Source organism: Mugil cephalus, chromosome 13, assembly GCF_022458985.1.
Source record: "Mugil cephalus isolate CIBA_MC_2020 chromosome 13, CIBA_Mcephalus_1.1, whole genome shotgun sequence".
Lineage (NCBI taxonomy): Eukaryota > Metazoa > Chordata > Actinopteri > Mugiliformes > Mugilidae > Mugil > Mugil cephalus.
In genome coordinates this window covers 5338632-5352477 of record NC_061782.1, presented here as the reverse complement: position 1 = coordinate 5352477, position 13846 = coordinate 5338632, and the positions used below count along the sequence as shown (strand labels likewise).

The following is a 13846-nucleotide window of genomic DNA, read 5'->3' as shown; positions in this document are numbered from 1 at the left end:
GAAACAGGGATGGGATGAAAAGTAAGTTGGAAATCATTACAAAAGGAAAAAAAAAACACCTTATTGCGTCGGCGTATGGTCGCCTCGGCTCATTGAGCGTTAGACGCATATGCAATCACAAGCAGAGTGGCTGTAATCAAATGTAAAGCGCAGCCAGCGACTGGTGTTTAGTGCAACAAGAGCTCTTGAGGAGAATGTGGGGATCATGGTTAGGCTAATATGGATAGACCTTCAGAAGCACAGCAACACCTTTCTCCTCGGTGAGAAAGGCTAGCTGCCAATTTTTAGGCCGTGTTTACACAAAACGTGAACTACAGGCTTGTGACAGCATCAGATATTGACCCTTGGTCCAATATAGGTCCAATATATACTGTTGCTTCACGACTACGATGAGCTAAAAAAAGATTACGGACTGTACGCTTGTATACGACGTCCAAGGTCGATGTACAAGCTCCGCCTCTTCTTCTCCTTCAGCCCTGACACAACTAGATGCGGTTTTGCAACAGATCGACATTTACGGAGAAATTCTCGCCGCGACGCCAAGGAAAACCGGAGGGAAAAGAGGTGACTTTGCCACGCGTGGGCGAGACGGTTTCAGTTTCCGACGGTTTGTTTTCTCTGGGCGAAAGCGAAAAAAGTTGACTTTCTCACCGACTTCTTGGTTTAACTTGCATGCAAACCAACACGGTGTTGACACAGCAAAAGTAGCATGTTCGCAGAGCAAAGAGTCTTAGTCTGTGTGTACACAGGAGGCGACTGTGCTGAGCTGTAGGTCAGTCTTGTTTTGGAAGAGCTCAGGGACGAGCGCGGAGCATGAAACGCAAGCTCCGAACAAACACTGCGATTCGAGCAGATCTTTTCCCGTCAGGTGCAAGCGACGGACCAATGAGACCAGTTTGAAATGCTGCGTAGAAGTGGCTCAAAATAGAGTTTTTTTTTTTTTTTTTTTTGGGTATGGGGGAGGATTTTAAATCAGCTGGAATCCCTTTGCAACTTAAGCGAAGCGAGGCAGACAAATCGGCTCAGGCCGGTCTGGAAATATATTCTCTGAGACGCGGCTTTCCTTCAGCATTATGTTAAATTTATTTTATTTTTTTTTTTCCTCAACGTCCACACTTTCCATTGCGAACTCGCATCCTGTAGCTGGTTTGTGTAACGGATTAACTTCCCGCCTGGAGAAATACACCTCGGCCCTGTCTTCCAAAACGAATCCCGCGCCTCGGGCGTCGCGGCGCGGTTATTTGGTGACACCCAAAGGTTCAGCCAGAACAGCGTTCACCTGTTCAAACAAACTATTAGTGTCAGTAAAACACTGCGGGACTCTATAAACACGACTCAGCTCAGGTGTGACAGTTGACCTAGGTCTTTGCTCGACTTTCGTCATCGAATGGATAGAGGAAATCTAAAATCCTCGTACGCTTTTATTCACACATTCAGCCATTTGTGCGATTTACCCGCTCAGATTCAGCCTCGTGTTTAACATAGGACCCATTAGTGTGCATTACAGCGTCAGCTCAGACTCTGGCGGAATCATTAATCGGCTTCATTTATGCTTAATTATGTATTACAGGGCGACTTAGGATGAGGAATCCAGCAGGACCCCTGGGACTCGTGCTGCGCCTTCACACTGTGAAGATCCTCCATAATGCATGCGCTAGCTTCCTCTCCATCATCAAACGGCCGATTAATAAGCTCAAGGTCAACGTGCATTATTATTTGCTCGAGTTAAATGAAGACAAAATGTAACAGCGGAAGAGAACAGGAGCACGTTTGACCTAAAAAAATAAAATAAAAACCCATCCACTAGCATTAGCTCTGCAACGCCACGCATGGAAAATGACCGAGTGGAACGGGGCGAGGACGGAAAGCGAACGCTAGCGTCGCGCTGCTCCACTTTAATCAGGTTAGCCTTTAAAAAGAGAACACGGCGCGTTCAGCCCAACAGGTTCGCTTAACGCAAAGGTAAGGGAGCAAACAGGTCACAGAGGAGGGGCTCTGCCGGAGAAAAACACCACAGCGAGGGCAAGACTCTCAACACGAGGCAAATAGAGGTTAAATCTTGACGGTTTATTTAAACACGGGTGTTTGCTCTCATAATTAGATTCACTGAGGACGGCTCGGAGGGCCGTGCCGCCGGAGGACGGCCATCTCTGCTGCCTTAGGCGTTGTTCAAATAACGAGAGTCGCTGAAAATTGAAATTAGTTCAATGACAAACGGTTACAAGCTCTGGAAAAAAAAAGAAAAAGTTGGACTATAACTGATAGTTATAAAAGGGAGACTCTCTACAGTGTACAGCTTGGATGCACGGCCACAGCGACGTGATGTGTGAGTTTGCAAACCCGCCATCTACGACGCCGTACGTTAGAGGAACAACCGCTCGCACTGTTGTGTGGCAAAACCATGACTATACAAATTGCCAGATGTACTTGCAAAACAGTTTCCAGCTGTCAAGATGAAATAGATAGTCTGATGACAGTATGAGCTAAAATGTAATATCTACAGTTTACAAACAGAATGCAGAGTTACAGAAGCTAGTAGCTATGAGAAAGTGGTGAATATAACCGTCATAGAAGCTGATGCATTTCTTTAGATTTTTAAAATATCTTTAGTTTTCTGAATTTGGTGATTTTATGTCTGTTTTTTTTTTCTTTTTTGGTCTGTGGGACCTTTTAACCTCAATATATTTTGAAAAATTCGTCATAAATTCAGAGATAATAATTGGAAATAAAAATAACTATGACAGTTTCAGCCTTGACGGTGCATATGTCAAACTGAGCCAGCCCCATCCGTCACATGGCAAAAAAAATGAGACGTCATTACCGGACAACACAACACAACACAGCTTCTGGTTGTTTTAAGCCGCGAAAGAGCGGCTCTTACGTTTTATGAATATTTTTAATACCGTCAACATGAATCATCAAGATCCATCAAGGCGTCTCTCGTTCCATTTATTCCTTTTCTCCTTAGCCTCCTGGCTAAAAAGGCAGATATATTTGAGTATCACTCCTTGTTCAAACACACTACAAATTGAATGGGTTTATATTTGTAATGGCAGTAAACACAAAGAGCGTGTTTGAAAAAGGAATGTTTTAAAGAGGTTCTATATACGTCTAACTTTAGACTTTACCCAGACACATTCTACACTGTGACCCCCCCACCCCACCCACACCCCGAGGATCCGAGTCAGGCCGCTCCGTCAAACAGACGAAATACATCAGATTAAATAGTGGAAACAGCATTAAAAGGACAAAGACTTCATTCACGCCACAAAACCATAAGGGCTGGAGACTATAGGCTGCATAGGATGCATGACCAGCGCGCCCACTCGCAGCAGGATGCGCGCTCAGATTAGCTCGTTGTTGGCGTGTTGGTGCAAAAGAATAAAAATAAAAACAAGAACACCCAAAGTGTGGTGCTTGTTATGAAGCAGGCTATTTATAGGTTTACTCCAGTGAGGATGACCGGCACTTCACACGGGTGACAGGAGGAAGACGGAGGGGGGGGGGGACTCTCCGTTAATGGCACAACAACAACGACAGAAGCAACACAAAGCACCAGAAGCCTCCGACAGTCGTGATTAGTGCAACCGGCCGCCGAGCTGCAGGAGGGAAGGTGAGCGGTCAACGCGCGATAACAGCCACAGATATCACTCAACGCCTTTGCACAGACACTCCTTGGGAGGTGTGACACACCCATCTCTGCACAGGGCACGCTTTTGCTTTTGCTTCTGCTTCCTACCTACCTACCTACCTACCCCCGGCCAAGTGTGTGGCTTTAAAGGTACATGTAATGACATAATGACAGTGTCTTAACCTGGCATCAACTATTTTTTTTTTTTTTTTGAGATGTTGCAGAACAGGCCCGTTGTGAACGGGGAAGGTTTAAAATCATCAGCACTTTATGCATGTTTTTTTTTTTTCTGCTAATGATCAAAACAGAGATCAGTGGTGTCCTTCAAACAAACCAACACATGATCTTTGTCTTTAGTCTTTGCTATAACACGCTGGCAAATCATTAACAGGTGGGAGTGAGTCCCAAAATTAAAAGTGATTGAAATGACAGATTTGTAGGCTGCAGGCTATCACTTCAACCTGCACAACGGGGAGTGACAGGGAGACGTGGGTCAGGTGGATGCACGTGCAGGAGGACGTCAACACAGACAACGTGTGTGTGCATGAGTGTGTGTGCATGAGTGTGTGTGTGTGTGGTCCAGAGAGGCCCCACTGTCAGCTTCATTTTTTTGGGGTCTGCCAACAACACCACCGCCGCCACGAGAAGTCGTGACCAGCTGAGACGTTGCTGAGCGTAAATAAACACGTAGGCGGAGGAGGAGGAGTACGAAGGACAACAAGCAGCAACAACAACAACAACAACAACAACAAGAGGCGACGTTAATGTGAAGAGGCAGCAGTGACAAGACACGGATGGGGAAACTCACATCCTCGAACAGGGATCCAACGTTGGCTGTCACCAGCAGTATTCCTGTGCCCGGAGCTGTCCTCACTGCCATGATTCTGCGTGTCTTCTGTCCTCTCTGTCTCTCAGGTGGCTCGCAGACTTACACGGCGGACTTTAAAAGGTGAGAAGCTGAGCAAATAAAAAGAAAGGGGAGGAAGGCAAAAAAAAAAAAAAAAAAAAAAAGATGGGGGCAAAGCGTCTGTCTCACGGAACTGGTTTTTTTTAAACGAGCGGGGATTTGCGACTGGAGCCGGGGCTGCGGCGGCTCGGCTGGAGCATATTTTATGTTTTGTTTTGTTTTTGTTGTTTTTTTTTTCTTCTCCTCTCTCTGTCTCAGTCTCTCTCTCTCTCTCAGCAGCAGCGGCCGTGCATCTAACCAGGAGTTGCTCTGCAGTGAAGAAGGGAGAAGGGTCCCTTCGGCTTCGGCGTCTTTCGGCTTCGGCGGTTCGCGTCGCTGCGCTAAGAGCGTGCTACTTTTTCACGCTCGCGGCCATCGCAAAAGTTTTCCGTTTTTAATCCAGGACGAGTGCCTGAGGGCTCTGGCTCATCTCAGCGACGGGGTGCCGTCCCCAGCTTTTGTGCAGCGTAAAAGTCTCCCTCCTAAGGCAGGACGCTTTGCCAGGACCACTGGCTTCGCCGTGTGGAGCCGAGACGATAGGCTGGAGCCCTCCGCTGCGCTGACGTCACAGCGCCAATGGAAACACGGGGCTCTCTTAAAGGGACAGAGCACCGTAAACACGCGGAGACGCCGCGGCTTCCATTATCGGACACAGATAGATAGATAGATAGATAGATAGATAGATAGATAGATAGATAGATAGATAGATAGATAGATAGATCATAATCGTGACATAATTAACAGCATTATATGATTTTGTAAAAACAATCAACAATAAATCTGAATCTCTACATTGGCCAAATGTACAGTGTACACAGGGGTTTTCCCTGGTGTATCAGCGTCACATAACATTAACTAAAAACATAACAATATGCACAATTTATAAAAAATAAAATGTGCAAACATACAGTGTTGCAGTGACCAGAATAAATACAGGCAAGAAGTGTCTGTTGCAGTGGATGATGCATGCAGAAATGGATTGGTGTGTGCGACAGTTTTACGTGACTTAGGGTTTGTTCAGAAGAGAGATGGCCTGTGGAAACAAACAAAAAAAAACCTCTTCAGGTGCCTGGTGGTTTTTGTTCCTGCTGGAGCTGAACCTGCAACCTGATGGCAGTGATGTAAACAGGGAGTGAGCAGGGGTGTGATGGGTCCCCCACTATCCTTCTCGCCCTCTGCCTGGATCTGACATCGTGCGAGAACACACACAAGCTCCTGTTCGAGGCACGTGAGTCGACTGGCTGTTCGCACGATCTGTGTGGCCTGTTCTTGGTGTGGGCAAAGGATGCAGAGGACCACATGGTGATGGAGGAAAACAATACCTGTTTCTACCTAAATTCTAACCTAACCTCAAAACGGTCTGAGGTAATTCTATAGACAGTATAAAATACATGAGGCACATGAGGCAAAATACCTCAACACAAACTTGGATCGAACATATTTCGACAGCTATTTTTGTTTTAATTTGTTTTTTTAAAAAAAGATAGCGATGCAAACTCTTTTATCTTCCTCTCAACCTCATTCCAAGTCTGTGAACCTTTAACGGTCACATGAAGACTTGTACATTTCACTGCCAATGAAAATCAGCCTTTCAGCTAACTCGGGTGCGTTTACATTGTCAAAATGTTGATTAATGTGCGTTGTCAAGTATCCAAAATAAAGATAGCATGTAACATATGGAATAGAAAAATATATAAAAACACTAAATATAACTACGCCAAATATGCCAGTCTCCTGCTCTCCTCCTGGAACAATCACTACAAATTTCTTTAGAAGTCGGAACTGTACAAATTTGTCCCTTACACTAAAACAAAAATACTTGAACAACGTTTTGTCTTGTTTTTTTGGTTGTTTTTTTGGTTAAAACTGTACAGTAAGTGAACATAAGTGCACAGTCGTGCCCACAATAATTCAGCTCTGTGATTACTGGTTGTTTGTCAGTGAGCGCGGCCGATGCTGCGGGATCTTCTTGAGGATGCGACAGGCGCCCGGGTTCATGTCTTCTTCGTGTTTCTAGCAGAAACGAATGCAACGGAGCAAATGTGCACGAAATTACAGGCTAAATAAATACGCTGACTTTTAGGAGCGCTGGGGAGGGCAGGATATAAGCTTGCCTCACTACTACTGAGGTATTTTAATAAGTTTGTACATGTGAACCAAAGAATGAACCAGGACTAAACTGAGTGGTACTCATTACTTACCATAAGGGGGAGAAATGGGGGAGAGAATATTAAAAAATCTATATATTATCTATATGTTATTCACAGTAAACCACAGACACATCCATGCCACTGAGATCAGCTGCACAGGTTGCCATGACGCCCACACAGTCTACCTGAAACATTTTGTGAACTATAATTAAACAAATCAATCACACCGGTGCTTTTTTTGTTTTGTTTTTTCCGTTCGTTTTCTGACGTGTCACAATAAAAAGCTCAAACGTGAACATTTTAGCTGCCGCTGCATGTAGATAACAAGAGTTTACAATGTTGCTTGAGAAATATTCAACCAGGGTGTAGAAAGCAAGAACAAACACATAGCAGTGTGTCTTTGCAACGTCTGTGAAGATTCTCAGTCATCCGTGTCGTGGCATATCAAAAACAAAGCTAAAGCAAAGACGGGCAGACTTGTTGAAGTTCTCTAGAAAACCTCTCAGCACTCATTAAACTCCTTCGGCGCGTCTTACAAACACATTAGGCAATACTTTCATGATTCATTTAATACTTTAAATAATTCAGAACAGTCACACTCACACTAATGCCAGTTTAGAATCGATTAACCTAACGAGCGTGTCTCTGGAGGGAGGGAGGAAACAGGAGTACCCGGAGAAAACCCACCCAGGCGCAGGGAGAACACGCAACCTCCACCCAGAAAGGCCGGAGTCGGACTCTAGTCAACTGGACGCCATAGCTGCGGATCTCCATCCAATTCCCCAGAAATGTAACTATGCAACGTGGCGACACAAGAGCTGTGATTGGTCCGCGTGGTAGTAGCATGTTTCCACTTTAGTATTTCCAGCTGCTTCTCCATCCTCGCAATTTCCCGATCAGTTGTTTTGGATTGTCATGACTCGCTCGTAAGATCCAGTAAAGCAAAGGTGAAGCAGTTTATATTTATATATTTATAACTAACAAGGATAAACAATAACAACCAAAATGTACTATATACGGTGTGTGGATATCAGTGTTTATCAGTGTGTCTGTTAAGGGATGAATGTACTTGTGCTGAGTGATCCAAGGTGTTGGACGGAGTAAAACAACTAAGAACCAGACAAGCCAAACAAACACAAACATGGTGCCATCAGGGCGGCGCAAGAAGAAGAGTGTGAGAGCTGACAGCCGGGTCTTAAATAGGCCAAACACTGGGAGACTGGACAGGTGCTCCCACTCGGTCTAACTCCACCTACCAGCCAGGTACCTGGAAGACAAACAACAGCAAAGGAAACACACAACACACAGGCCCTGCTAGGCAGGAGGCCGTCATGCCCCCATCCATGAGAGTGGAGTCACAACTCATCTTTAAGTTTCAGTTGCCATTGTTGAAAGTGGAGCAGGAAGTAGAAACAAAAATTAACCCAACCGGCAAAAAAAAGACACAGCACCGACTAGTGTTTGAGTGGCGTTGTTACACAGCGAGTGGCAGTGGCTCACGGGCTACATGTGTGTGTTACTGCGTCTGTGTGCTCCACCCTAAACGAGTCTTTAGGTTACAGATGGGAAATGACTGACTTCTCCAAAAAGGCTGGGATTGACTGAGCAGAGCTAATGCAGTTTGCTAATGCAGTTTACTCCAGTGCATTCACAAATGCTGCAAACTCTGATTGGACTTGACAAGAACCTCTACAGTCCCATAACCGAATCCCGAATTCCTAAAAGCGCACAGCTGTCCCGCTAATGTATACGTCTGCGTCAGTCGGCAGTCAGCTGGCAGCTGGCAGACCGAGCCGTCGTGTCCCAACACGTCGCGCTGCACAGTTCAATCACACTGTGCCTGTACTGTCCTTCCATGGACCTGGACAACCTTTTGCCAGATGTGGACACGCACTCTTTGATCTGAAGGTTTCCTACTTAGGTGTTGGCAGGAAGAGCTTGGACATTTTTCAAATAAAAAGACTGGAAACCGAATTAGTAGTGCGTTAACAGTGTTTTGCTGAGGTTGCTTGGAAACGCAGTCGAGGCCCAAGTGTAATGGATTATTGTGAATGAGGCTCATTCCTGGCATCAAAACCTCTTTGTTGACAACATATTGCTCATCCGGCATTAGCTCACTTGCTGAGTGAGCCGAAAAAATAAAACACGAGAAACATCACATAACAGTGAGCAGTAGGTTTTATAACATCGGGTGATGCACACCTGTCTGAATGCGGGGGTCAGAGCTGTGTGACATCGCTCTCCGTCCTCTTTTAAACTTCTGAAACATCTGGAAAGCAACAACGGGGCTGTTTTCTGCATCATTCACTGATCCTCACGCATTAATCACCCACATGCTTTTTACGCAGCATGATGTGTTTTCCCCCTGATGGGTTTGAGGCGGCCCAGGACCATAAATAGCCCCCTCCAGCCAAAGGTAGTTTGAGGTCAACAGCCCGGGGCGGGCATATGACACAAGTAAGTTCATTAAACGCTGAGGCCTCTTCATTTGTCGCACATTTACTGAGGGTCCAGCTGTGCGGCGCAGACGCAAGGAAACGGTGGCGATCGTGAAATAACTGCAGAAGGGCTCACGCAGCCATTACATGTTAGCAGCATCAGTGTGTGAGTAGGGAGGGGAAGGGGGGGTGGGGGGGGCATGGTCACGGCTCACTAAGGGTCTTTGAAGGGAGATTATCGGCAAATCGAGAGAGAGCCCACAGCTGTGTCTGGCATGGGAGAGGGAAAGAGAGAGAATGTGTGTTTGTTTGCGTGTGTGACTTGATTTAGTTTGTATGTTTATTTAAACGCCGCAAAACATCAATAATCAGTCATTCGCAGGAGAAGATAAAATTAAAAAAATAACATTCACAGAGAGAATTAATCTGTGCCCTTGCAACTGTGTGTTGCATATGTGTGTGTGTGTGCGTGTGTGTATTCTGGTGTGTACACGGCTTTAATTAAAAAGGGATCACACCGCCCTTGAAAACAATCCAAACTCGATAATATCTCTTTTTGCACAATAATATACCCACTGGTATTGCGACAAACTAAGTAGCTCTGGAGCCACGTTAAGTGTATTTAGAGCTCAGCATGAAATAACAAATTAAGCTAATCTAGTTTAAAGCTGCGAGGCATTCCTAACGTTAGTAAAAACATGCTAGCCACTGAGCGAGCTGCTGACATACTCACCGGCCAGAGCAGGCTAGCAGAAGAAAATAAAAACACCTGCTACCCAGGTGTGTGGAGAAGTACGGAAGAGTATTAGAGCCACCCGTGAGAAAAAACAAAAAATGCGAGGAGGTAGATTTTTTTTCATTGTGCACTTTGAGAAAAAATGACAAAATTTCGAGAAAAAAAGTTGCCCTTCAAACTCTGTGTCAGAGTATTGGGGCTTAATTAATAATTAATATTAAGAATATGACGTTAAATTGCTGATATATTGACCACTTCACAGTTTGTAAACAGTGTGAAGTATTTTGAGGGGCGGGGCTTAGCTGGAGGCAAAACATCTCAAACACTATGGCCTGTAAATGCAGGTTAGCATGTTTCAACTGACTTTTTTAACAAGAATGGACAAGGAAAACACATATTTTAGAGAATATACTAATACTCTCACTCTCTGAGGCTGTAAGAGTTATTTTAAAAAGTTGACTCTGACTGATGGGACTATATTCACCGACCCCTAAACTCTCACTACCTGGATGGACGATTTGACCAAAGGAGAACACAGAGGGGACGAAGTCTGGTCTGTCTTTATCAAGTGAAGCCTCTCCAACAAAGATATTACAAGAAGTAAGTGAAGGGTAACATTGTAAATACAACTTCTGCTTGGACACCCCTTGAAACACGTTGCGTTAGCTAGTGGTTAGCATTAGCATCAACATGTAACGAGAATCCCCCAAATAATCATTAACTTAATCTACCTCCTCTCATTTTTTTTCTCATGGGTGACCCTAATACTCTTCCGTAGAGAAGTAAAAGAAATTGAAGAAAGGTCAAGAGTCCAGCAGCACTTTTGCTAAACGCAACAACTTTATTAGACCTAATAAAAGACCAAATAAAGCTGCTGGAGTCTTGACCTTTCTAGCACTAGTGCATCACAATACTGAGCGTTCTGAACTTTATTCCACTTAGAGATTGCAGTGTGTGCGTTTTGTGCATCATGTATATTTAAGTTATTTGATCAGTGAAGTTCCCTCAGAGCTAATGCCCTCGTTAACCACTTGGCTACTGACTTTTCTGCAAAACACTTCACTTTTCTGAAGCTGTCGCAAAGAAAGTAGTTTGGTTGTTCTCATAAACATGCTTAATTTGCTTTCGTATAAATATCTTGGGACTGTCATTGTGAAGTGGTTTGTAAAAAGGAAGTTGGCACATCTTCACATCGGCCAACCCATTATGGCCAAGTTTATTGAATCCATTTTATCTTTTTCTTTAGTGTCATGGTTCGGTCAGGCAACTTTAAAACAGAGGACGTCCTTAAGGACTGGAGCAGATAGTTAAATGGTCTAGTCCCAGCCAAGTCCTGACGATAGCTACGTACATTTTAAATGATCACTGCCACCCTCTGTATGGCCACTTCCAGTATCTTCCCTCTGGATGGAAAAAAAAAAGGTAAAATATAAAAAATTTAATTAAAAGGTTTTTAATTTTTAATCCCAAAGTGTACAAAGTGTAAAGCTCAGCGATACAAAAGCAGCTTTGTTCCTGTTGCTGTCACACAGTTGAACAACGTGTAGAAATATTTTGCATATAACCTTTTTATCTATTTATTTTTTATTTATTTACTTATTCATGATTTTTTAAAATTTTTATGAAGGTATTGATTGATACTTGTGTTTTAAACTTAACGTATTTTATTGAACTTATTGGTGGAGCCCGTGTGCTTTTAATATTTTTTACAGTCAGCTCATACGTTTGTTTTCACGTTACACGTCTGTGAGTTTCGTATTTGTAAGGATGTCACCACCTGACTGCAAAACAAATCTACCTACGAGTGTAAATAAAGTAACCTGAACCTGAGAAGCAGCTGGAGCCCCGGGGCCACGTCATATAAGCTGACATTTATAAAGCAACTTCACCAAAACCATAATGACAGCAACTCAACACATCTTTGACTTTGCAGCTGTTGCAGTTTCCACAAAAGGCTGGTGCTACGTAACCAGCTCCCCTGCATTGTTTTGACTGGGTTTAAATCAACCTGGTGGTTAAGGGATCTCAGTTTTACCATGCGGGTTTGCACGGCTCTTTCCTGGTGGCTTTAATGGTATTATTTACCATCCAGAATGAGGACTTGAGGCTATTTAGCCAGTTTAGCGGCCTCCTTTGACATCTCCATGTACCTGATGCGCATGTAGAGGACAGCTGGTATAGCTTCATGTAAGAGAGCCTTAGATTATTTGACTAGACGCGTACATGTTTTTATCTTTACAGTTGAGTAATGATGGTAATTAGCATTTAAAAACGTGCTACTTAGTGATCCTGACTTTGTAGCAAAAAATAAACCATTTATTTGACTTTATTATTAGAAAGTAAAACAATATACATATATGCTACCTCTATTTGAATGCATTTCTGCGGAACTAGCTCTGTTTGTCTTTAAAAGATAAGGAGAGGGTAAGAAATATGAATATTTATCAAAGTTTCCAGGAAGCCACTCCCAAAGCCCAAAAGGGTCAGGTAGAGGCCCAGGTAGAGGCCCAACCTTGGACGGCGATACATGCAGAGGGTGAGCTGTGAGTGGACAGTGGACAGGTTGGTGAGCTCCAGACCTGAGGCCCAGACAGACCGAAATCGAATTACGTGAAATAGCATGGTGTTATTTTCTCGGAGGTCAATTTAATTAATTGTTGTCTCATTTGCTCGAGCAGAATAGTTTGCTTGTCAGATGTTTGAAAAATCACAAGACTCGTTGACTGTACTTCATCCCCACCCTCCAAAAACGTCCCTTTCAGAGCCAGAACAAAACAAAACAAAAAAAAACAGAACTCGAGAGGAAGGTCAAAATGATTCATTCCTTCTTTCAGATAAAGCTTGAACTCCCAAAGAAACTGTGTCCCAACTGTCGCGGTTCTCCGTGGGATTATTTCTGGTTGAGGCTTTGTGCCTCCAACACTTTTCTCATTGCTAATCAAACAGCTTGAAGGGGAAACAAATGGAAATGGCCCTAAAAATAACAGGGCAAATATGTGTGAAAGTCTGTGTGCACACAGATAACAACACCGGTAATGTGTTCCATGAGGGTCAGTAAATACTACACCGTTCTAGGCAGGATATCCCACAGGGGGAATGGAAGGAGGGTATTATAAAAATGCGATGTGTGTGTGTGTGTGTGTGTGTGTGTTATCCTCGGCTGATAAAGAAGTTGTACGCGCTGGTCAAAATGCCCCTCCTCCTTCTGCACTCAGGGTAATGGAAAAAGTTATGTTGGAATTCCTGACTGCGAGCAAGTATGTGCACTTTGACCCTGATCTCTCTGGTGCTTAAATTCGCTTATCTAAAAATAGGCAAACCTGGAAATAATCAGGCATTCTCATGTCTCCAAAGGAGCAGGGATTCGGGCCTTGTAATGGTGTCTGAAGACTCGCTCAACATGGCGCTTTATCTCTGGTTGCACACAGGAGTGACTCATGCAGACCTGGTGTATATGTTTCCCCAGAGAGCCCGATATGTTAGCATGGGAATTTTAGCATGAGAAAATAGTTTTATGAGAGGAGAGGGAGGTCCGCGTGCACAAAGAAAGAGGGAAACAGAGGGAGAGTTATCTCTGAGTCACTCCTGGGACGCTAAGTGTCTCTCTGGCTTATTTCCATATCATTTGAATGAAATGTTTACAGTACTGTCAGATCCTTTGAACAACATTGTTTCAATGACTGAATCATCATTTATATTACCCCCTCTGGGTAATACAAATGATGTAGAGTTTGCAGACCTGAGCACACAGTGAACGTGTGAGAATAAGACTTAGAGAAATCGTCTTAGAAAAAAATGTGCTTGTATTTACAGCAAGTCTGGAGCCAAATCTGAGTCTGGTAGTCGCTACACTTTCTTTCACTTCTGTTTTTAGTCTTAACCAAAACCATAGCAAGTTTAACTTAATGCGAACTTATACTAAACCCCTACAGAAAGGTAACTGCA

General features: G+C 43.9%; 1 protein-coding gene across 3 annotated transcripts in view; it reads right to left on the bottom strand.

Annotated features, from left to right (window-relative positions):
- Window positions 1-4582, bottom strand: part of LOC125018566 (inositol polyphosphate-5-phosphatase A) — a 138870-nt gene extending 134288 nt beyond the window's left edge. For all 3 annotated transcript variants that reach the window (XM_047602573.1, XM_047602574.1, XM_047602575.1), the window contains exon 1: window positions 4440-4582. In XM_047602573.1, coding sequence (XP_047458529.1) covers window positions 4440-4511 — 72 coding nt within the window. In that variant the 5' untranslated portion in view covers window positions 4512-4582. The remainder of the gene's footprint in view (window positions 1-4439) is intronic.
- Between the last annotated feature and the right edge of the window lie 9264 nt (window positions 4583-13846).